At 37.7% G+C, this 25,218-nt stretch overlaps 1 protein-coding gene and 2 long non-coding RNA genes across 5 annotated transcripts; 1 reads left to right on the top strand and 2 right to left on the bottom strand.

The window, feature by feature from the left end:
• Positions 1–324: 324 nt before the first annotated feature.
• On the bottom strand, positions 325–6,285 carry LOC105357298 (uncharacterized). 3 transcript variants are annotated; one of them, XM_023949707.2, is made up of 11 exons: positions 6,151–6,285; positions 5,020–5,080; positions 4,612–4,713; positions 4,016–4,165; positions 3,801–3,937; positions 3,621–3,714; positions 2,190–2,313; positions 1,709–1,929; positions 1,453–1,630; positions 1,137–1,255; positions 325–981 (listed from the first exon to the last, which is right to left on the bottom strand). In XM_023949707.2, the coding sequence occupies exons 3-11, from the start codon at positions 4,651–4,653 to the stop codon at positions 550–552; spliced, it is 1,497 nt and encodes a 498-aa protein (XP_023805475.1). In that variant the 5' UTR covers positions 4,654–4,713; positions 5,020–5,080; positions 6,151–6,285; the 3' UTR covers positions 325–549. The 3 variants fall into 3 exon arrangements, with proteins under 3 accessions (XP_023805475.1, XP_023805474.1, XP_023805476.1); XM_023949706.2 differs by lacking the exon at positions 6,151–6,285 and adding an exon at positions 5,562–6,011; XM_023949708.2 differs by lacking the exons at positions 4,612–4,713; positions 5,020–5,080; positions 6,151–6,285 and adding an exon at positions 4,360–4,473.
• Positions 6,286–13,005: 6,720 nt separating this feature from the next.
• On the bottom strand, positions 13,006–14,380 carry LOC144987998 (uncharacterized). Its single transcript, XR_013651695.1, has 3 exons — positions 14,276–14,380; positions 13,834–13,895; positions 13,006–13,201 (listed from the first exon to the last, which is right to left on the bottom strand). It is a non-coding gene; the product is annotated as an uncharacterized LOC144987998 (long non-coding RNA).
• Positions 13,285–14,932, top strand: LOC144987999 (uncharacterized). Its single transcript, XR_013651696.1, has 2 exons — positions 13,285–14,050; positions 14,739–14,932. It is a non-coding gene; the product is annotated as an uncharacterized LOC144987999 (long non-coding RNA).
• Positions 14,933–25,218: the final 10,286 nt, after the last annotated feature.

The following is a 25,218-nucleotide window of genomic DNA, read 5'->3' as shown; positions in this document are numbered from 1 at the left end:
TAATGTTAAATTAACACCTAGTCAGTCACTTATTTAACTAATTAATGTTAAATTAACACAGAGTCAGTCACTTTTTTAACTCAATTAATGTTAAATTAACACCAAGTCAGTCACTTATTTAACTCAATTAATGTTAAATTAACACCAAGTCAGTCACTTGTTTAACTCAATAAATATGTTAAACTAACAGTCAGAGTTCCTTCTTAACTCACTAAACTTAGCTAGACACTTAAACTATCCAAAAGTGTTTTTTTAATCCAATACTATAATACGATACAACAGTTGAAATTATTTAACCGAAAATGAAATACTTCCCAAAAGATGTAATTTAAAAAATATTTAATATTTCACTCTCATGCAGTTAAATAAAACATATTACATGACAGAATAACAAAAAGACTTGGATGGGAGTGGGAAAAAACAATTTGTTCAATGCCTCTATAAGCAGTGATGAGGTGCTTTCTAAAGCCTGCATAAGTTTGAAGCTGAAGCCTATAACTTGGCTGACAACAAAACAACTTGAACTTTGGTCATGGATAATATCCATGTTCAACTCATATGTGTAATCAACTGCTGGGATAAACTTTCTTGCACAAAAAACATGAGCATTTTGATCAAAATGCCTTTAATTGCCTTGACTTTAAATCTGGGTTGTGAGAAGCACCTCCTGGATAAGGAGTTTGGCTCATGTCTCGAAACTTTTGGTGACACCTTCATTTTACCCATATCAATATTATAAACTGTTGTCTGCAAAAAGGTGTAGAAATTCAGAAGTGCACCATCATAAGACACACTGAAAACAAAATGAGCTTTAAAAAGTTCATCAAATGCCCCAAGGGAGCGGTTTGCCTGGCATGGGATGAGATGGTTGTCAATGGAGATGTAGAATCTGTCGATGTTCCTCTTTTCACGACCAACGGCAAGGAGGTACAGCTGATGGTGGTGCTGATTCTGAAGATGCTCCTCCAAACTGCAGTAAGACTGAGGTTTAAAAGGGACATTGGACACTCAAGTCAGAAATAGCACTGCACAAGTTAACACAAACATTCTATGTTAAAGGAAACTTGCCTAAAATTTGTTTCATTTATCTATTTACCAGTTTTACACATGATCAAAATTAACAAATATAAAATTACCTTGAGAAAGTCAACTTTTTCAACTGCATCAGAGGCGCTGATTTTTGGATACTTTGGCCCCCCAGGTGGTGGTGGAAGGTATAACAGCAACAAAAGCGAGGCCATCTCTGCGTCATGAGCTATGGAACAAAGAATGAATTAATAAAGACTTAAAACAATGATCATTAAAAGTGCAAAAAGCAGTTACTCTGTTGAAAATTTTTAAAACTCTGCATGTCTGTAGAAGATATGTGCCGCAATAAATAATACAATGACAGTACAAAGTACAAAATGTTAATAAAGTATTGAATTGTAAACACAAGAGAGCAAAACTCACTCATTGTCTCATCACTGCCTTGTGGACTCTCTGCTGAATGCAACAGCTGACGAAGCTCTGGAGTTGAAGTGAGCTGCTTGGCCTCTTTGATAATGTTGCATCTAAAGATCGGGTCCCATTTCTGAAGCAGCCGGTTGGATACCTCGTCATTAAACAAGAGAATGAAGTCTTGATTCGCCTATGAGAAAGAAAATATACCACAAACACATTCAGCACAACACTTCAAGTAGTTCTCAACATACCACTGCATACTTACCAATCCTTTGGTATCCAGGAATCTTGGGAAGCATGACAGGATGTCAAGCGCTTTGTCTGAGTCATTGACGAGTTTTTGCCGATGCTGAAACGTCTCTCTCATCTTTCGAAAAATTAGTGTAGTGTCTGTGGCATGGTTGAGCAAAGACATTGCCTCCTGACAAGCATCTCCATCCAGCTGCTGCTCTTCAACTACAACAGATCTCTGGAATTTAGGGCCCCCTGAAGAAAGGAACACATACACTTCATAGAAATCAGGTCCTAGTTGCTGATCAGATAGGTAAATGAAAAAAAAAATACATATATAATTAAAGTCAGTCCAAGAAAATGTTCAACCAATCTAGTTAGAGGAAAGTGGCTTTCTTATGTCAGACAAACAAAATACTTTTGTGAAAGAGGTGAAGGCATGCAAACCTAAAACCCTCTTTGTTCTCTTCTACTACAGTAGCTGACATAAGGTAACCAGTTTGCAGATGTATTACCTTGTCCTTGAGAAAGGCCAGTGAGGCTATTTGAAGTGGTACATTCTCGTCGAATCTTTCTCTGGATGGTCTTAAGACGCCAAGAAATGTATCCTGTACTGCTTGCAGCATCATAGAAGTGTTCCTGAAATGGAAATACATTAACACTTATTGTGCATTGTCTGTCATTTTTAAGAATATCAGAAATCAAAATGCCCACCCAGAACTAGGGTTGGGCGATGTCCCTTAAATAGGCCGTTGACGATGTTTGCTGTCAACCATCGGGATGGACGATGACATCGTCGGGGGGGGGGGGGGGGGGGGGGGGGTATTTTTACATTTTTCGTTCTTATACAACTGCTATTCGTTTTTTTGCTTTTTTCATTTTATTTCCCAATCTGCGATGATCCAGTATAAACTGAGGGAAGTGACTTTAACAAAAAAAAGTAACAAACAAAATAGAAGAGAAGTAGTCCGCTCCCGCACTTCCGGGGGAGTGCGGACTTACAGCTTTGTGTTTGATGGGAAGGGGGGGGGGGGGTACATGAGCGATATGTGTGGGAGATTTAAGACTGCGATCCGTCCCGCAGCTCTAGGGGTACAAGCAACCGAACTCAGAACCGGGTCTAAAAGTGTGTGTCTGTGCACAGCTCGGATCGTTAGCACACACACAGCGGTTTGAGCTTCAAAGCAGAAATGTCGCTCAGTCCTTAGAAAACATTCAAACAATCACGCGGATTTGTGTTTCCAGTCGTGTCCCGACTAAATAAAGGCTGATGTTATTCTTACATGTTTACGTGCAGCCAGCAAGCAGCACCATCCAAAGCTAATGTTGTTAGCCCGTGTTAGCATACTGCTAATCCTGGCTTCGTTCAGAAAAAGCACTGACCACACGGATTAAAATTCAAATGATGAGCGAACAGGTGTTTCATAATAACCGTAACATTATTAAAAGCACGTTTAGAAGATCATCTCGTATTTTACCGAGCTGACATGTCAATGTATATAGCCGCTCGGCGCTGTTTAACAATGTTTTGTATTGAATTGTTACATACAATAAAGTTTGAAGAAAAAAAAGCCGCTCGGCGGAGTTTATATGCTTCCGTTTTTCAAACCCTACTGCGCATGTGCGAATGATTTATTCCGACGGAAAGTGTGACCTTAGTGAACGTTTTTATATTCTGAAAACATTTTTCTGGGCCCATGTACACGGTTGGATTCTAATCCGACCATTGATCCCATCAAGATATTTTGTACATGTAACCGCGGCTTATGGTGTCGACGCGCAACGTGGCGGGGGCGTGGCATCACGATGGTGGTCTCTCCATCGGGATGTCAGTCACCCATCACGATGGACGATGATATCGTCCATCGGCACAACCCTACCCAGAACCCAACAACACAAAACATAAATACTATCTCAACAAATATTACAATTATAATTATATATACATAGCCTTTCTTGGAGTATGGGTCTTTCAGGGATGGAAAAAGTGTCACTATCCCAAGAGCATATTCTTCTCTAACAGCTTTGGTGGGGAGATGTCTGGGAAGAGATTCAATTGGGATTACTATAGTAAGCTAAACAGTTTTTATTCTTTTTTTAAGTGTAAAAAAACTGGGCACATTTACCTGTGTTTATCAATCATGTGGGCCACTATTGTATTGACCAGCTTTCTTCTGGTAGAATCTTTAAGAGTCTGTGATGTGTGATATTCTTCAAGGACCTCCTCACCACCTGAACTGGTTCCAAGTACAGCTTCGATCAACTTAAAGAAGACAAAAATTGTAATTAAACGGAAAATAACAAATGTTGACAATTAAAGATAAATGAGCTTTGTTCCAACCTTTTTTGCAGAAACTGCATTGATTGTTCCTTTAACTCTTGATTTTTTCCTTGGGATCTCATCTAGAAGTATAGTTGATGCACTTGCACTTGAACTTGAAGCTTGAGTCAGACCATTCAGATGGAGAGGACAAGGAGCAATCGGTAAACTCTAGGAGAAAAAATAAAATTCAGAAATAAAAAAAAAGACAGCTTTGTTCACATGTGGCAATTTTTTTGCATCTTGTTGGATTCCACATTATACTACAAATTGTTTTTTTTTCTTTCTGTAGACTGATTTTAGAATTCAGGTTCCACCATTTGACACTGAATTGCTTCATGTAACTGACCCTTTACATTTCTCACCATCACTTGGGAAAACTGTTAAAACAACGCTGCCTTGGCTGACAAGGTCATTGAAAATGTCTTAGTCAACTTCTGTCCCTGTTGCATCTTTGTATACTATTTTGCGTCAGGTGGCAGGCAAAACCTCTCGATGACTGGAAAAGATGAGATATTTCTGAGAGCACCTTTTAAGCCAGCACTATTCTCACTTCACAAATGATTAAACTAATTTGGATAAAAATCACCTACACAATCAAAATTTTAAAAACTAACCTTTTTCATGCAGTTGCATGAAATCAAACTCTCCAACTTCATCCACCTTCATCCACCACATATTTCTGCTGTTGGTGGTAGCGAACCTGAACCAGCAATTTACTGAACCATACCAAAAAGAGAAAACATGACAGAAATAAGCATTTTATAGCATACAACTTAAACAATTCATATGAACACAGTAAACCTATATCAACCATGTTATACACTAGAGGACTGAAACTTTTAATACACATTCAGCGGATTCCAGAATAATGTATGTGAGGCATGTAATATGCATAGTCAATTATGTAATCACCAACTCTGGTATATGTTAGAATGAGCCTTCCATAAAAAACAAGAAATAATCTGAGGGGGAAAAAAGCGAGTGGCCATGCTGACACTGCTAACATGACTATCAAGACTTACCTAAATCACTTTAGGTTTACCAGCTGAAAACCTCTGAAGCTGAAGAGCAACACCAATAGACCTACAAGAGTTAGATTATAAAATTTAGTTACATTTACAATGTGGTGTAGAGATTGATTAAAGCAAGGTTGCTTTATAAAATTAAATTATACTTAAGTAACACCCCCTCCCCCACAAAAAGTGACAGCCCATATCTTTCTAAAGGACACAAAGATTGACTTATTCGTAAATGCTAGCGTTAAATCATTCTCCATGGCTCGAAATAAAACAAACATACAAATTTTTTTTATACATTTTGCTTTTAAAATGCATTTCGCAACACATCTAAAGGTTAAAATATAAATATATTCCCCTATTTAATTTAATCATCTAGATAACGTGACATCCAGCTATTACAAGCAGGAAAGGCATACTTATTTATTAGATTATTTCAAAAAGGTAAAAATAATAATAAAACTAGAGGATCTTTTTTGATATTTTCGCGGTGGAAATAAGAAAATATAAAGCCGCGGCGGCTCTCTGTCTGCCGCCAACCAGCCTACCGAGGCGGGGGCGGACGTGGAGCACTCCATCCCCATCATGGGCCCTGGAACAAGCTGGTGACCTGTCTAGGGTTTTCCCACCTTCGCCCAACAGTATCCGGACGTGCTCCAGTAACCCAGCGGCCCCGAAAGGGATATAAAGCAGGTTAAGATGGATGGATGGATGGACGTTCGGGATTAAAATAGTGACATCGAGTCGCCATTTTGTATTTGTACTTCACCTGCTCATGGAGTCACTGAACACGTTGAGTCCCAGATTGCTTAAAACCTCGCCAACGTCTCTCTTTTTTTTAACTTAGCTGAAAACGTGCTGCGCTCAAATTGCGTCGCATATCCTCTACATTGAGTTGATATTGAAACTCAACGTCTGTGTAAATGAAGCATTAGCTGTTCGGGTAAAGCTGCATTTACACCTTCTGTTCTGCCTGTAACGCTTACATAAACATGAACGCCACGTCCCGCTGCCGGTGTGAAAGCAGCTTAACAGCAACAAAAAAGCGTAGAAAAGTTATACAGTTTTCCCTAGATACATCATGTATACACTAACTTTCATTTAATATTATCTTCCCCATAAATTACAGTTACTTACCACTTGTGAAGAACTTTTTCCAGCACTGATGAAACCTTCTGCAGCTCATGGAAAATTACCAGCACGATGCACTTTCTTCCACAGGGTTTCCGAGGCGGGAGCCCAGGGGCTTTGACTCTCTACAGTGTTCAATGAGCTTGATTTGGCTAAAATAACTCCAACACTGAACATTATTTGAATCACAGTGAGTTAAAATAACACTTCAAGAGTGTCAGTCCGTTGTACTTTCTTGCACAGGGTTTCTGAGGCAGAAGCCCAGGTGCATTAACTCTCTGTAGTGTTAAATTAGCTTGATTTGGGTAACACTGATAAATAACCCCAACACTGAACACCATTTGAATCACAATGTGTTAAAATAACACTTCAAGAGTGAAAATCAACTCTGGTTTGTTTAACCCCGAAATTTCAACTCTCCAGTTTTTGCTGTGTACATTTTGATTTATTTTTCCCCCTATAAAAAGCTTCACATTTCAGCAGTTTGTTTTATCGTCACTTTTATGCTACAATCATACCGTCCTCTGCAATGAGAGTTAAAGTGACCACTTACAATGAAAAGTCTATATAAACATGCATAAATGCGGCCTCTCGTGTTCAAAACTCTCACATTCCTACGTATTGCTACAGAAGTTTCTACGAACACATGTTGAAAGTTAAACCAGGTCAAACTTTGGACAATCAGGGTCTCAGATTTCGTGGTGATGCATGGATGGGGTCCTTTTTTAAAGTACACAAGTGCAAACCATTTAAAAATTGACCATGCAGGAGAATTTAATAATTATGGCTTGAACCCGATCAGAATTATGTGACACCAGGTCTTTTATATATCAGAATAGAGCTGTTAAAGAAAAAGCCTGAAGCAAAATTCACGAGATTTTCACCACTTCCACATTTCGCTCCAAACCTCTTTCAATAGGTTCCGGACATGCGCATGTAAACTGTAGAAAAAGAATAAAACCCCTCCCCTGCTTATCCAGTGATAAAAACCATATGCTAAACGCTCAAACACGCTCTTGAAAGCACGTCACATGCGTACCGTGAACGTAGCATTAGGTCTGTTGGATGGTGTGTTTTGATTTCTCCACCATCTAACATTAATCTCCTTCCATTACGTAACTAGAGACAACCCGGATCAGTACTTTTCAATTCATGCTTTTTGTGAGTTGTATAGATACTGCTTTTATGCAGTATTTATTTGACCTTAGAGTGAAAAAAAATTGAAATTTCACAGTACAATAACTAAAAATAAATGACTTTTTTTTACTTATTCAGCTTTACAAAGACATCAAAGCATCTCTAAATGTTTTATATAATAAATGTAGTTTTTAACTACATTCATTTATTTGACGTTAAATGTTTTTACAGTAATCCAGAACCTTATGTTTTAATCTTCCTTTAAAACATTTATACAGCTGATAAACAGTAAAAAGCAAACATTATTTAGTCGGAAATGGTTCTTAAAGCTGCATTTTTAAAATGCATAGAGCACACAAAGCTGTCTGATGGTAAAATCTTTACCAATCTCCCATATGACTCTACATTTGCTTCAATATTTCATAGAATTACTTAAAAGTGGTATGTCGTTAATTCCTTTAGGATAATAATTACATTCCATGTCTACAATACTGACTATATCTTAGTTGCTGATTTTATTACAAGTGGACCATTACATCCTTTAATGAATGTACCTTCCAGCTGTTCTGTGCCAATTAGGGGTTGGTCTGTCCCAAAAAAACGTTAAAAAGAATTCTGGGGGTAATGGGTGGTATTACAGAGTTAGACAAGTCTATCTTCAAATGCAGTTAGATGGCCAGGGGTGACTTTACAAAGATGGGGCCAAGAATCTATTTTCAAAGGCCAAAAACACTTCATCGTCAGCTGCCATTTCAGAGAATATTGCGGGGAGAATATTGCCACTGCTGGCACACTCTATTGCCTCATGGAGGCAGGCTGAAATCTCTCTCATCCCTGTTGAATATTTATCCAATCTCTCCACTGCTACACTGTTGAAATAAGGGGAGATATTTATGATCTCCAAAATAAAATGGGTCTATTTATCCATGCTGTAACTATGGTGCACTTACTGCCAGTCCAGGCATGTAAACAGATTTCTCTTTAGGAGGAAGTCTCAGAAATCGTCTTCATGAATAATGGGAACTGTGTGTCACTTCAGTGAATTCTGATGCTTTTGTTTACATTAAAATAAGTTGAATTAGATATGTTTTTCACATATTTAGGCAGATTAAGGGTCTTTTTAAAGACCCATTACAATAAAAATGGTGTTTTTGGTATTTTTAACATGTTCTTGTGGCATTTTTCTGATGATGGAGGACATTTAAAAAAAGAAATTAGGCTCAAACAGTATTTTTTTATTTCAAATTATTGGGAATTGGGAAAAAAGCAGTTTAAAATTGATGGTATTTGGGACGTAGAAAATACCGACACAAGCACTCCGCAACAGGGAGGGAAAGGGGGGGACAATTGTAGTCCTAAAGCGAGAAGATATGACACTTCTGCAATGTTTCTCAAACACGCTGGTTCACTTTAAAAAAGAAATGTTGTTCACCTTTTGGGACATCCCATCAGGCATGGTTTGATGGAGATTTTTATCCCGGATGCCCCTCCTGACACAATCATGTATTTTATCTGGGCTAGAGACATGCACAGGAAAGTGTTGATATTAGCGTTTTTTGTGGTGTCTTTTTAATCAATAATAGTAATTGTGATGTTTTTGAGCTCATTTATAATGATTTACTGAGAAATTGCTTTTGTTTAGAGCTTTTTCGTGTACTTTTGGACCAAACTTTGGATGCCATCATGCACTACAAAACAGGCTATAGTAAAAATGACAGAATGTGCCTTGGTACAACCCAGAAAACTTTTCTAGGCACTGCGAGCCCTTCCTTTTTCCAATCATGAGTGGATGGAAAACCGATAAAAAATAAAAATACTACACATCCCCAGCTACTGTCTGTGGTGTATGAAACAGCTGCATCTGCACTCAAGGCTAAGACCGTAATGGGCAGTGAGTGCAGACGATAGATAAATCAACAGCGATAATGGTCTGGCACACATCTGTGGGTGCAGGCTCTCATTTTACTGCAGGCAGATTTAGTGTTTGTAAATCACTGGTAGTTTTTTTTTTTTTTTTTTTTGTAGAAACACATGCTTCAGATTTCCTCGTCTGTTTTTTTAAAAGTCCAAACAAAAAGTGTTGACAGACTTGTCAAACTGACATTCATTTTTTTAAACCTTCTTAATTTATATTTTGTGATTTTTCTTTGGTAAAGGATGTGTAGTTGCACTTAACAAGTGTCTTTTTAAAAAATTGAATCACAAACAAGCATAACTAAATGATGCTAGTGCTGCTATTCAGTACTTATTACTGGCAAGGTCCTGATTTGAGAGAAGTGCTATGAAAAACAAACACTCAAAGGACCTGGAAACATGAGATAATTCCCGCATTACGTGCTTTTCCCTTCTGCCTTCCTAATTATTTGCTTTTAGCCACTGCAGAAATAAAAAGCACTTGATTAGATTGAGGCTCTCAGCAGTGTGTGAGCAGTCACAGCAGGAGGAAGGACGTCAAAAATTAGCACAACAGCGTACTTATAAAGGAAAAGTTGGGCACAAACTTTAAAAGAAAGTGTTTCAAAGGGTAGATGGAGAAAATTTCACAAGAAATAAGATTTGGGAAGGCCACGTTGATGTAATTGTGCAGCAATAAGTTGAATTAGATGTTGCTTGTCAGCTAAGCAGCAATTTAGGGCTTACCATCCATTCCATGACCAAGTCTATTTAATATTATGGTTTATTTGGTTGCTATGATCACTTTGGTGTAAAAGTCCAAATTTAACAACAGTTGGATTTAATACGACAATCAAACAAAGTTGCAGCAAATTCTTAAATTTTGTGAAATAGAAAATCTGAGTCGCGACCTGTGGTTGACATAAGGAAATACCAACAACAATGTACTACACTGGTGTCTTTGGTGACCGGGCTCGTAGGGTAAAGGGGTATTTTGTGTGCCAATTGTGGATAGGACCCTCCTTTCTTGTTGATGGACCAGTTTCGTAGCTGCGTTTCTATAAAAGAGCTAAGATTAATCATGGTGCCAGAGTCCAGGCGTTAAAAAAACGGCTCTTTAGGTGAAATTAGCAAAGTAGGCAGCTTTAATTTTTTTTACAATTATTATAGATGTTTTATGGTTGTTAACAACCCTCACTACTCACTTAATACACTTTTCTCAGACACATATGAACTTTTCTCTCATTTAAACTCTCAAAGTTCAAACCATCATAAAAATTAAATCCAGTATTATAGAATAAAAAAGCAAAGAAAAGAAAAATTACATTAAAAAAGCTTCAATGAAACTGTGAAGCTGTGAAAAGTGAACCATGTTAAACCGAGGGGCGACTATGCACTACTAGTGTGCTGCGAGGTCTTCAATTTCAACTAACTGGCATTTAATGCATTTACAAGTACCAGGATATTTGCTTGGTGTTCATCACAACAGGCTCAAGTTTTACACTGAGTACAGGTTGAAATATGAAAATACTTTTTTTCTTTGTGTTCATTTGATTCTTATTTAAGACACTTTGATAAGAATGACTGTATAATGTTGATACAGACTATTTATTTTTTAGTTTTTTTACATTTTCACTTGAATAGAATAGAATAAAATAGATTAAAACCTTATTGATCCCACAGAGGGGAAATTGCTCTATTAAAACAGCGGATAGATAATAACTAACAGTAAAAACACACTAAGAAAATTAATGACAGCAATAAGAATTAATTGTTATTAATTAATAGTAATGAATTAATAACAACAAACAACCCGTCTCAGCTACTGTTGGGCGAAGACGGGTACAGCCTGGACAGTCTGTCGCAGGGCGGATGGAGCTGGAGCGATCACGATCACCATTCCGGCTCCTGGGAGGCCAGCTGGTAGCCAGACAGAGACCCGCGGCCAGATGAGGAGCCAGCCTGCTCGGGCCTCCTGAACTTTATGATGCTTTTCTTATTTTCCTTGAGGCAATGATAAAAAAAGTCCCCTGATTTTATTCTTGTTTTTATTTTTACCCTCTCTGGTTAATTTGGGACAGCAAGCCTTCAAACTTGGTCAGAGCAAGAACACTCTAAATAAATAAATAAATAAATATGGATAGGATTTTCATTTAATGAAAAAAAAAAATCTAGCCTTGGACGCACTTAATTTACGTGAGGGAATTGCAGCAATGTGCCATCTTTTCTTTTCTCACACCTGAGCTTGTGCACACTGGACAGGGCAGATCGGGGAGCTTATGCAATGCTCATGCACTCTTGGGCCATTGTGACATCACAACAGCTCATTAGTTCAAACCGAGCGTCTTTGCCACTGTTTGATTTACATCTTTTTACTAACTATATAGGTGTTGTAGAATGAGTTTGTGCATGTGTGTCAGCGCGTTGCGTGTGTAAAAGGAATGAGCACGTCCCGCGCGAGAGTGAGTGAGAGCACGCACAAGTGTGTTGGGGGTGCGCTTTCATGTTCCCAGAAGCGCTTGAAGTTTGAACACAGGACTTGCAGAAAAAGTATTAGCAAAGATGAATGTGTATACGGTAACGCTTTCTTTTACAGTACAGTACTTACAGTGTACTTAAGTGGTATTTACATGTTACTTATTGTGTAACTACTGGGTACTTTCAGGGTACTTACATGGTACTTTTTATGGAATTTACTGGGTACTTACAGTGTGTTTACATGGTACTTTCTATGGGACTTTACTGGGTACTTTCATGGTACTTTTTGTGTCTACTCTGTATACTTACATGGTACTTACTGTGTATTTATATGGTACTATTTGGTTCAGACCTATGTGGTACATACTGGGTATTTATAATATTCTTGCTGGGTATTCACATGTTGTTCAAAGGTGTCTTTTATGGTACTTACCACATGTAAGAACAAGGTAAGTACAAATAAAGTACCTTGACCTTTAGGTCTGCACTCGCTGCATGTTTCATGGTATTTTCCATGAATTTACCACAGAAACTACCCCTTAAGTACACTGAAACTGTACTGTAAAAGAAAGTCAGCCCTATTTCCACTCAACTACATGGTACTTTCATTACTAAATACCGGGTATGTTCACTTGAATATTACTTGGTACTTACCCCTTAAGTACACTGAAACTGTACTGTAAAAGAAAGTCAGCCCTATTTCCACTCAACTACATGGTACTTTCATTACTAAATACCGGGTATGTTCACTTGAATATTACTTGGAACTTACCCCTTAAGTACACTGAAACTGTACTGTAAAAGAAAGTCAGCCCTATTTCCACTCAACTACATGGTACTTTCAGTAGTAAAGGCTGGGTATTTACACGTATTACCTTCCTGTGCAGTGTACATACATACACACTTGGTCGTCTGACCTCACCAAATGAGACAATGCTAACTTGTTGGTAAGGGTAAAGTAACTACATTCTAAAAACATGTTCTGGCCTGATTACTTCTTGTAACATGAGGCAAGTTTAAAGAGAAACAAGACAGCAGTGAAAACAACAATCTTTAATATGATACATGTCTGCAGCATACAAAGTTAATTAATCAATTATCCTCATTTATAAACATGATAATAAATTATTCAAAACTTAACTTTTTTTAAATATTACATGGTACTTTCAGTAGTAAATGCTGGGTATGTACACGTATTACCTTCCTGTGCAGTGTACATGAACACACTTTGTCTTCTGACCTCACCAAATGAGACAATGCTAACTTGTTGGTAAAGGTCAAATAACTGCATTGTAAAAACATATTCCTACTTCTTGTAACATGAGGCAAATTTAAAGAAAAACAAGACAGCAGTGAAAACAACAATCTTTAATATGATACATGTCTGAAGCATACAAAGTGTCATCACAATGAAACATGTTTTAAGTACAAAACAGTAAAAAGGAGCTTTCCAAAAAACACATTATTGGCCCGAGGGTCGTGCTTTTTGTCCGTCAAAATTCTTTCAGCTGAGTTTGGTAACAGTGCAGGACTTCTTCAGGGTTTATAACTGCAAGAAAATTCACAATAAAAGCTCAAATTAAAATAAAAAGCATAACGACTTTGATGAAATACAAAATAAATTTTACTTATTTAATCATTTCTGTAATGAGTTTGATAAATCTCTGTGTATTCTTTATCGCTTTGACTGTAATGCTTGAAATTAATCAATTATCCTCATTTATAAACATGATGGATTATTCACAACCTTATATTTTAGTTACATAAACAAGAACAACAAAAAAGAAATCAAAGAAAAAAAATCTTAATTGCCATAAAAAAATCTAATTTGTTTAGACAAAGAATGACAAAAGTAATGTTTTAATTGGCAATTGCTGTGTGTATTTCTTCTTTTTTAAATATTATTCGCACCTACAATTTCCATCAGCATGAAAAACATCGCAGTGTAAAAGAAAAGGAAAAAAGAAATAAATAGGCAATTTCAAATTCAACGCAGTTATTCACAAAAATATGTTTTAATCTTCAAACAGTTACATTCACTTTTGGGTGGTATTGTTGTCTCTATCATATTTCATAATAAATAAATACATAAAAATAAAATAAAAACGGAGAAAGAAAAGAAAATGCAGTTAAACTCTTCATTAATGTAAATAAAATGTCCACTTGGTGGATTTAACTTACTTTAGCTTACTCTCCTGTGGCTTCACGGATTCGTCTGGAATGTCTTCTTCACCAGAGCTGATCTAAAGCGGTAAAAAGACGGAAGTACGTCATCATCATTTTAAATAAACGCCTTTCTTTGATTTTCCCAGAAAGACGTGCGCTCAGTCAAAAGAGCACAGAACAACAGACTTTATCATTTAGGCTACGTGCTTGTTTTACAGGTGCCTCTCTCCTGGTAAGTAACAACAATGTTTGTAGATTTTCTTTACAAACTTCGAAAATTTAAACATTTTGAAATAACTGAAATTATTGCAGTAACGTAGACATGCTCTTACGTCACGTTTCAAACACAGAGATAGCGGCTTGAAATCACGAGGTTAGCTTCTTTATAAAGTTTGATCAGTTTAAATATTTACATGTAATTTATCCAATATTTAAAAAAACAAAAACACTGGCTTACCTGCCAGATGAAGAGAAATTCAAACTGTTGCACGCGCCTTGAGGCTCTCCGGATTAATGCACGTTCACTTTGGGGGTAGTTGTGCTGCATTCAAGTGCGCTGGGAATTTGCAACTTTACTCGCCCCGACCTACTTAACAAAAACACACACTCGGGGGGTTTTTAGTGTTAAAAGTAAATATTTAGCCTTGTTGTTTTACATATTTTCCTGACATTATATATTAAAACAAGTTCATTTTTAGAACAATATTTAAAAAAAGTTAAGTTTTGAATAATTTATTATCATGTTTATAAATGAGGATAATTGATTAATTTCAAGCATTACAGTCAAAGCGATAAAGAATACACAGAGATTTATCAAACTCATTACAGAAATGATTAAATAAGTAAAATGTATTTTTTATTTAATCAAAGTCGTTATGCTTTTTATGTTCATTTGAGCTTTATTGTGAATTTTCTTGCAGTTACAAACCCTGAAGAAGTCCTGCACCGTTACCAAACTCTGCTGAAAGAATTTTGACGGACAAAAAGCACGACCCTCAGGCCAATAATGTGTTTTTTGGAAAGCTCCTTTTTACTGTTTTGTACTTAAAACATATTTCATTGTGATGACACTTTGTATGCTGCAGACATGTATCATATTAAAGATTGTTGTTTTCACTGCTGTCTTGTTTCTCTTTAAACTTGCCTCATGTTACAAGAAGTAATCAGGCCAGAACATGTTTTTAGAATGTAGTTACTTTACCCTTACCAACAAGTTAGCATTGTCTCATTTGGTGAGGTCAGAAGACCAAGTGTGTATGTACACTGCACAGGAAGGTAATACGTGTACATACCCAGCATTTACTACTGAAAGTACCATGTAGTTGAGTGGAAATAGGGCTGACTTTCTTTTACAGTACAGTTTCAGTGTACTTAAGGGGTAAGTACCAAGTAATATTCAAGTGAACATACCCGGTATTTAGTAATGAAAGTACCATGTAGTTGAGTGGAAATAGTAATAGTAATAGTTCAAGTCATGCACCATATGCAGAACCTTCAAAAAAAAAAGAAGAAAAAAAAGAGGAACGTGTGGCTTTGTGCAATCTACCTGCATACTCTACCATGTTGCCCTATGCAACTGTATTTTATTGTAGAGTGAAAAGTTTATTTAATTTGTTTTATATTCACACCGTGCTTGCAATATGTCAAAACATTGCTGTTTATTTTTCTTAAAATAACTTCTTTGTTCGTGTATTTTACTTTTCAAGTTGGAAAAATGTATAATGTAAAATGGTTTGTTAAAAAAACAATGCTGTTGCATAATGAGGAAATAAAGCACTTTATGTTCTTAATTTGTTATTTATTTATTTGTTTTTCATCCTAAAAAAGTATAGATAAGAGTATCGTTAAAATACCGGATCGATAAGTAGAATCAATGAGTAGCAGTGCCCTTAAAACCTTACTGTTACGGCTGTGGCCGTATTTGATTTTGTTTTGTTTGTTTGTTCTGTGTTTTGTGTATTTTTGTATCAGAGTGGGACTTCTGTGTTTTTGTGCATCTTTGTTTCTGCTAGTTTGTTATTATTTGCAGGTGTGGTTCATGAAGGTGTGGCATCTAATTGGACCAAAGCTGGAGGAGGCAGCCTTAAATCACCCCATGGACCTCCACACTGGGGGAAGGGAGCCTTGCTGCAACAGTCTCCACTGCAGCTTGGCCCTCTTCTCCACTTTGTTTTTGATTTCACCTCTTGTTTAGTTGTGTGTTGCACTTCAGTATTCTGTGTTAGTTCTTTGTAGTCCTTCGTAGTTCTGTCTGTGCCCACTCTGATTAGTCTTTTGGTTTATAGTTTTGTTTAAGTGAAGCTGTAGGGGTGAACTGCCATTTTCTTTAGTACTTGTTTTCTCCTGTTTTTATTAGGTTAGGGAGGTTAGTATTTGTCTTTGTTTTCCCTTTTCCTTTGTACAGGTAAGAAAACAAGTTTCAGTTAGTTGTGGTTTTGTTTGTTATTTTGGCCTGGGTTCACCCTGAAGCCTTTGCTTCACTTTTAGTTCGTATTGATTGTTTGTGAATTTGTAAATAAATTTGATATATTTTGTTTGGAGACATTCGTTTGGTGTGTGTTAATTTAACTTTGGTTGCCAAACCTTTACTTTTTTATGTTATGCCCCCTCGTCGCCCCTAGACATACAAGGGGGCGTAACACTTACCGATACCCATCCCTAGAGTTGATTTATACCCTTTTCTTCATACAGCAAACTTGTATTGTTTGGTTTTATATAAACATATCAATGGTGCCATAAGAGTTGTGCAAATACATTCTAATTGTTCTTGTCAATCACTCCTATTTTCAGTGAAAGTCACTCCACAGACACTGTGAATACATGACTCCCACATGAATTATGGATGATCCAACAGTTCAAACAATGCACCGAAAATGTCGGGCGACCTGGGGGCCTTTTGAGTGGGACTTCCCTCACTCGACAAATTCAGTCAGAACTGACTTTAGATTGTCCTTGATATTTCAAATGTGAGTTCTTGTGTGAATATCACGAGAACGTGCACAACAATTCAGAAGTCTTTTTTTTTTTTTTAAATATCTTTTTGGGGCGGTTTAAATTGGAGCAGTCTGTAAAAAAGATGTGTGTTTGTCATGTGTGTTTGTCATGTCTGCTTGTTTTCTGAAGTGTTTGCCTTTTTCTCACTCAAGCGCTCTTTTCAACCAAGACTCTGTTTGTTCCAACCGATTTTGAAAGTTTGGAGTTGGGATTTTTTACTGTTGTTGGGTCTGAAAAGCTTTTTTGGTTTACAACAAATCCAAAATGTGTATATATATATTCGACCACGTGGGCCTATTATACTTGAACAGTTCGTGCCCGGAGTGGTGAGACGCGGTCGGAGCGGACTAAGAACAGTGCAACCTCGTCGACAGTTGTGCTGGTTTGTGGGGTCCCACGGACAGGAAAGAGGCCATAGTGATCTCTTCAGTCCATGGCCCCAGTACGGTGAGGTCGCTTTAAAACATGCGGTGGCCGAGCATTGTCGACCACGAGCCGGTCGCGACGTACTGCTGCAGAGGATTTGCAGCCGGTGGTCTTGGCCTTTTAATTTGATGTGCCCTGCAATTCAGAAAATATGGTAGATAGTTTTGCATAGATTATTAAACATTAATTACATTTTAATTGAATTAATATTGGGATATTAACCAACATAAACTGCTACAAAAACTATTTTTCTCATGCTCGGCCGTGACGATAACAGACCCAAGTGCTGAAACCCAAAGGACACGCACAGAGAATGGCGAGAAAAGATTAATTTAAGTCTGTGGAGGTTGGCGAGGAGTCAGTGGAATCATCAACGGAGGAGAGGTCTGCAAGACGAGGTGAGTCTTTCTTTGAGCGGGGACTTTGACGAGGCAGCTAGTGATGGAACTTGGTGCTGGGAGTAACGTGGCTTGGTGTGGTGTTGAACGAGGTCGTGGCTTGACTTGTAGTAGAGGAGGAGTCGTGGCGGACTCGTGGCGTGGCTGGTGGCTTGAGCAGGCAAGGTAGACTGGAAGATGAGGAGCTGTGACTGAACCCAGGTCGGCACCAGTGGCAAGGAAGTTCTGTAGGCAGAGCGAAAACCTGAATGAGGAAAAATAGCAAAAAACAAGACAGGCTTGGTAACGAGGTAACATTCAACCAGGTACTGCAACATAGAGGGCAACGAACTGGCGATGAATACTGGAAGGAGGCCACCATAAATACAGGACAGGAACAGGAGATGAGGGAAGTGCCAACAGCTGGGTTCAATCTGTGCAGGAAGCAGAGAGGGGAGGGGGGTGGAGAGGACTCCCGGAGGTACCATGACCTTTTTCCTTTAAATTAATTAACTAATTAATAAGGATTTCCTCACTTAAACTTGTGGAAATTGAAATTTCACTTTCTTAACCACTTATTACAAAATTGTATAGGCAGTTATCTGTGAAAACCACAATTTATACATTTAAGACACTACAAAAATATAGAACTTTTTTACTGATACTAACTCTTTTTTTTAACATATTTTTTTGACAAATCATTTAATTTGCATTCAAGTCTTCTCCTGCTCTATTCATGAGTTCCCATTCAATTTGTTCCCCCCAACTTAAATGATTTAAAATGTACAGCTCACATTCAGGCATTGGGAAGTGTTCTTTTATAAAGTGTAACAATTGCTTTGATTCTTGCCTTTTTGCAAAGTTTCTCCCACATTTATTGATAAGCTGGGCCTCCTTGACATCTAAGAAAAAACTTGAAGAAAGTTATTATTTGTCATATAATAAAGTACCACTTTTTGTAAGAAAAAAAAAAACATGCCGACTTAATCTTATATTGACAGGGTGTGTGGATAAAGCAGTGGTATTCAAACTGGTTGGATTTGTACAGGGACATTTTAATGAATTTGTCCTTTTCTTTCTTCTTTTAAAGGTTTGCAAACGGGAAAGGCTGCTTTCTTTCCCAGATTTTCTGCACTTCATGGTGTATTAGATTTAGTCGAGACTTGAGACTGTCGGAAACTCTTAACACTGACAGCCGTTGCTGCTCAGTTCTCATTTCCAAGGTGCATTTCACCCCTGCAGCTTTCAGTCAGTGTTTCAATATTTCATTTTATTTGTTAGAAATGCAATAAAAGATCCCATTGAAGCAGCTAAATGTTTTCAGCATATTCATATTACTCTGTGAACTGAGGCCTTCTGGCCTTTTCCCAAACCATTTCACTGTCATTTTAATGGTTTGGAGGATTTGGCAAGTCCTCAGAGCCGAACGTGAAACTCCACAAACCGCATACAAATGAAGCCAAGTCTCTGTAAGCTGCATTTTGAAGAAAATTACCAAGAGTTGACACTTATAGCATTTTCATTGTTTTGTCGTTTTTATAACCAAGTTGGCATGAGTGAATGAGCATGGAATTTGTTTGTGAGAGGAGGAAATGATAGATCAGCAAGGCAGGATAAATCAGGGACAGCCTCTCAGCTGTGGCGGTATTGGATTAATTCCCCTGTTAGTTACCGGTACTCTGCAGTCATGCTGGAGCGTGATCATCCACCATCTTTTCTTTGTTTTTTTTTTCTTTTTCATGGGTTCGACTTGGTTAAGATTACTGTAGAGAGTATAAGTTGCGATTTTTGGCAAAGTTTGGCTGAGGGTGCGACTGAAACGTCGAAGTATCTAAGTCTGTTTCCAGGCTCTGCGTACAAAACGCGCAGCAATTGAACGCACGCTAAAAGTTAAACCAGTTGAACTTTGACCAATCAGGGACTCGGCCTTGGTAATGACATAAGGGCGGGGTAGTGTCCTTTTCAAAAGATGGAAGTGCCAATCGTTGTAACCCTTGTGCTATCCTAGGCACTTTAATATTGGGAGTTGGGTCATCTAGACCCACTAGACAGTGCACTGAACCTTTTTTCTTCAGGGATTTGTGATCTTCACTGGTGTCCATGGATTACATGAAATTTTTCCACCTTTGTCATGGTAGGGAGAACACAACAATGTCAGAGTGGGATCATCTAAGATAGCACAAGGGTTAAAATTACCCAGATGGGATCCTATGACACCAAGTCTTTTATATATCAGGATAGAGCTGTGAAAGCCTGGAGTAAGATTCATGAAATTTTGCACCAAGCCATTTCTAATAGTACATGTGCTAATATTGCATGGCGAAGGACCAGTGTGAACACCATGCCAAAGCTGCATTCAAAAACCTGAATTCAGTGCATTCTTCAATGCATCACACATGCCTGTGTGAAGTTACAGAAAGAGTTTAGTTGACCTGTTAGAATGTTCTTTATGCTATGGTTATCGGAATAATTGTTGCACCTTCAAGCAATTTTCTGCGTTACATGAAGCATATATTTAGTCTATTAATGTTACCCATTCCAAGATTTGCCTTTCAAGATGTTCCTGTGTTTTCTTAAATACTTTTTTTCCCAATCATGTAGTTTTTGGCTGCTGCGACTTATACTCCAAAGTGACTTCTAGTCCGAAAGATACAGTACATCCCACTGCAACATGATTCTCTGGGCTTTGTCAGGAATGCTGCTGGAGAAACACACACACATACCGTATTTTCTGAACTATAAGCCGCTACTTTTGTCACCAACTTTCAACCCTGCAGTTTATTCAATGATGTGGCTAATTTATGCTTTTATTTATCGGCCGCCAGGAGCTCTCCGGCAGCCTCAGAGTGGAGACTGCCAGCATAATTCTATTTCCAGCAACAAGCGTGATTGCTTTGAAACACACTCAAGCAGCCAAACAGCATGGTCATGACTTCAGTTGTTAGACACTTAAGTCATGGTGCATTAAAAGAAACAGCCATGCCCAGCTGCATCCCACAATCCTTTGGTGCCATTAAACACAACGTGCACGTGACCGCCACTACAATATGACGCAGCTTTCAAGTTAAAAGCAATCGTTAAAAGCAGAGTGAAAAAAATCCACCATCACCAACGGGTTTTGAAAAGCCGGTCTGCTGCATGCCAGAAGTTTCCTTCACTGTTGTGGAAGGAAACTTCTGGCGCACGCGATGCGTAGAGCGCGCATAGTCGCGTGGCGCGCGCTTATAAGTCACCGTGCTCTCTTTTACTGGCATGTTTTTTTTAACCAGCCCTGTTATTTTCACATTGCTGCCATGTTACAGGCGGAAGGAGGGGAGAGCTGCTCTCACATTCTACAACACAGTGTGGCGAACCGGGGGTTAGCCCCGCCTTAAACCCCTAAGACTTATGGGAATTGAATTGCCTCAACATTGCATCAAGAATTGCCACAACATGCAGCTTGTATACAAGTGTGGCTTGTGTATGTAAAAAGTGGTAAATCCTCATTAAATTGGGAGGGTGCGGCTTGTAATCAGGTGCGCTCTATAACCCGGCAATTACGGTACCTACACACAAACACACACACACACACTTCAGGAGAGTCTGAATAACACTGCATGCAAAGATCATTAAGGCAAAGATAGAAGTTTCTTCACCAACAGTGTTGCTGTGAAAATAGTGGTTTTCAAAGTAATTAAAAAGCCATTAGTGGAATGACTCTCATAGGTAATTCACCAGGTAATAATTCACCACCCAGTTAAGAACAAGGAAGGGCTCATTTTGAAGAAATGGCTGTTATTAGATGAAGATATTATATCAAGTTGCCTAAATGAGAAAGCTCCTTCACAATCTCTTGGCTATAAGCTAAATTGCTGCCATTTGTAAAGATACGTTTTCATTTCTTTTGGCATTTTCTCATCAAACACGAGGACCTTCGGAGAAGAAGTTCTCCCTATTTTGTCAGGGAATGTGAATAAAGATGCAATAAAAAATGCCATTAAGTCTGTGTCATAAGTCAACAGCGACTATAATGTTAAACAGATAAAACAGAGAGAAGGAGGCACTGAAACATTTCAAAAGAGAGTAGCAGACAAGTGTTTGTAAAATGTTTTTTTTTTGCTCTCAAACAAATGAAGAAAATGAAAAATTAAAAAATAAAAGGCAGAAACTATTACTGAACTCTGAGATGCCATTATTTTGGTGTCATTCATGAGTGCTTCCTGGATAGTGCGCGGGATATGAGTTTCTAATGTACATTTGCACAAGATTGATCCTAAACTGTGCATCTGTTTCAAATTACAATCAAGATGTAAATCTATTTCCATTCATGCTTTATTGGCTTTAATTTGTTATATCAAGCTCCATTATTTTTTGAAGATTGCTTCTTTATAGGAGACATTGTGGTCTCACCAACCAGCCTTTGTAGCAAATTCAACAGAGGGATGCAAAGCTGGTTCCCAGAGATCAGGCGCACACTCTCTGCATTCAGCGGCTGTAATGCCCCAGTGTGTTCTCTCACCACCTGAATCCAAAATGTCCCCCCTTTTTTGCCTGTGCTTGGAGAATCTCAATTTTCACTTCCCGCCTTCATGTCGTGCAATTCAATCTTTTCGTCTGACCGGTTTTATTTGAAATGTGGATCTATTTCCCCAGACCGAGACGCACAACACTCATGCTTCCCTCGCAGATAGGAGGGCACATGGCTTCCAGGTGCTTTGATCATTGCTTTGACACAGTTGCTGATCAACCACAAGCGTGTCCACTTTTGGAAAAACCAATGAAGGTGGGGCGTCCTAAGAATTCACATCTTAAACTTACGAGGAGGAAAGAAGTCACAAGGGAATAAACTCTTGTGGGGTCATGAAACCGTGCAATCCTGAATCCATCATACGATGCAAAAGTTTGTTTTCAATTGAATTTTTTGAAAAGTTGCCAGTTTAAGCAGGAGAACTTATCAATTTATAGCAAAAATGAACAAATTTTGGAATTTTTTTGATCATTTAAAACAATACAATAGTGGTTCTTCAGTATCAACAAATTTATGTTATTTTTTAGTGAAACAGCACTGGAACATGACAGCAATTATACAACAAAATGAAACACCATCATCAGCGTAGGTCTGAAGTGGAAAAGCTAATTTTATTCCTTCTAAATCTTTTTTGTTGTAACAATGAGTATGTCAAATGATTTGAGACAAATAAAGTGTCTCAAATCAAAAAGCACAGTGGTGTAGTGGATAGCCCTTACTTCAGAGCAAGAAGGCCCTGGTTCAAATCCAAGCTGGGTCTTCTCTGTGTAGAGTTTGCATGTTCTCCTCGTGCATTCAGTGGGTTTTTTATTTCCAAGAACCCTGGATTTCTTCCCAAGACCAAGAAGGTGCTTCATAGGATACTAGATTATTTTATACTGACTGTATGGTCCTGGTGTAACCTGCCTTCACCCAAGAGCAGCTGGGATAACCTCCAGCATCCCTGTGACCCCAAAAGGGATTGAGCAGATTTAGCACATATTTCAACATTTTGTAAGCTTTATTTGTATTATTTTTGATAGAAGTACATGCTTTCTTGTTTGTGAACGTCACAGACCATCCGATTACTACAGAAAACTTTTTGATTGCAAAATTGTTCAAGTTTGGTCAATATGATAAAATGACAATAAAGATTCTTGATTCTTTGATTGATTTTTAGCTTTAAGGGAAATTGAAAAGTCCCAGCTTGAAGCAGACGTGAATATTTCTCTGGTAAATGGCTTTTTTTGGGGATCTTATGAGATTGGATAAGAGTGATTTCCTTCAGACCTCAAACTTTATTAATGTTCCACCGCTCGTTTTCTCTAAAGGATTCATGACTGAAAGACAAGCCTCCTCCTCCGATTGTCACTTGAAGAGTAAAAGCCAAATTTCCACCACAATTTCCAGACCTCAACATAGATACAGAGACTTAATTCTTGAAATGTCCTTATATTAACCTCCACTTTTCCTCCCATTGAGCTCAAGAGCCACTTTAATCAGCCAGATTCTTCTACAAGAGTAAGAAAACCATGATTGCAGATGGCTTTTAAACACACATCTTGATTATTTTAGTGTGTTTCACTCTGAATTTTTTCTCAAAATTTGAAAGTAACGATTGCCATTTTGTTCAAAGACAAATGGAGAAGAAATTATGTAAGTCTGCATCTGTCAATATTCAAATTAATGTCTTCAGAAAGTAAAACACAAATAAAAGAAGATATTTCCTTGGACAAAGAGTTTCCAATAAAAGACAATACCTAATTCTTTATCAGTAGTTTTTCAATTTACGACATTATTCAATTCTTCTTCTTACTAGATTTGAGTGGATAAAAATACAGTTTATCTTTTGGTAACGCTTTCTTTTACAGTACAGTACTTACAGTGTACTTAAGTGGTATTTACATGGTACTTATAGTGTAACTACTGGGTACTTTCAGGGTACTTACATGGTACTTTTTATGGAATTTACTGGGTACTTACAGTGTGTTTACATGGTACTTTCTATGGTACTTTACTGGGTACTTACATGGTACTTTTTGTGTCTACTCTGTACTTACATTGTACTTACTGTGTATTTATATGGTACTATTTGGTTCATACCTATGTGGTACATACTGGGTATTTATAATATTCTTACCTGGTATTTACATGTTGTGCAAAGGTGTCTTTTATGGTACTTACCACATGTAAGAACAAGGTAAGTACAAATAAAGTACCTTGACCTTTAGGTCTGCACTCGCTGCACGTTTCATGGTATTTACCATGAATTTACCACAGAAACTACCCCTTAAGTACAGTGAAACTGTAACTGTAAAAGAAAGTCAGCCCTATTTCCACTCAACTACATGGTACTTTCCTTACTAAATACTGGGTATGTTCACTTGAATAGTACTTGGTACTTACCCCTTAAGTACAGTGAAACTGTAACTGTAAAAGAAAGTCAGCCCTATTTCCACTCAACTACATGGTACTTTCATTACTAAATACCGGGTATGTTCACTTGAAAAGTACTTGGTACTTACCCCTTAAGTACAATGAAACTGTACTGTAAAAGAAAGTCAGACCTATTTCCACTCTATTACATGGTACTTTCAGTAGTAAATGCCACTTATTACCTTCCCGTACAGTGTACATGAACACACTTGGTCTTCTGACCTCACCACATGAGACAATGCTAACCTGTTGGTAAGGGTAAAGTAACTACATTGTAAAAAAAATATACTGGCCTGATTACTTCTTGTAACATGAGGCAAGTTTAAAGAGAAACAAGACAGCTGTGAAAACAACAATCTTTAATATGATACATGTCTGCAGCATACAAAGTGTCATCACAATGAAATAGGTTTTAAGTACAAAACAGTACAAAGGAGCATTCCAAAAAACACATTATTGGCCTGAGGGTCGTGCTTTTTGTCCAGTTTGGTAAAGGTGCAGGACTTCTTCAGAGTTTGTAACTGCAAGAAAATTCACAATATGAGCTCAAGTGAACATAAAAAGCATAACGACTTTGATGAAATACAAAATAAATTTTACTTATTTAATCATTTCTGTAATGAGTTTGATAAATCTCTATGAATTTTTTTATCGCTTTGACTGTAATGCTTGAAATTAATC

The sequence above is a fragment of the Oryzias latipes genome, chromosome 19 (genome assembly GCF_053564925.1).
Source record: "Oryzias latipes strain Hd-rR chromosome 19, Olatipes_Hd-rR_3.1".
Classification (NCBI taxonomy): Eukaryota; Metazoa; Chordata; class Actinopteri; order Beloniformes; family Adrianichthyidae; genus Oryzias; species Oryzias latipes.
Note: the sequence above shows the minus strand (reverse complement) of the source record. Positions and strands in the feature narration are given on the sequence as shown.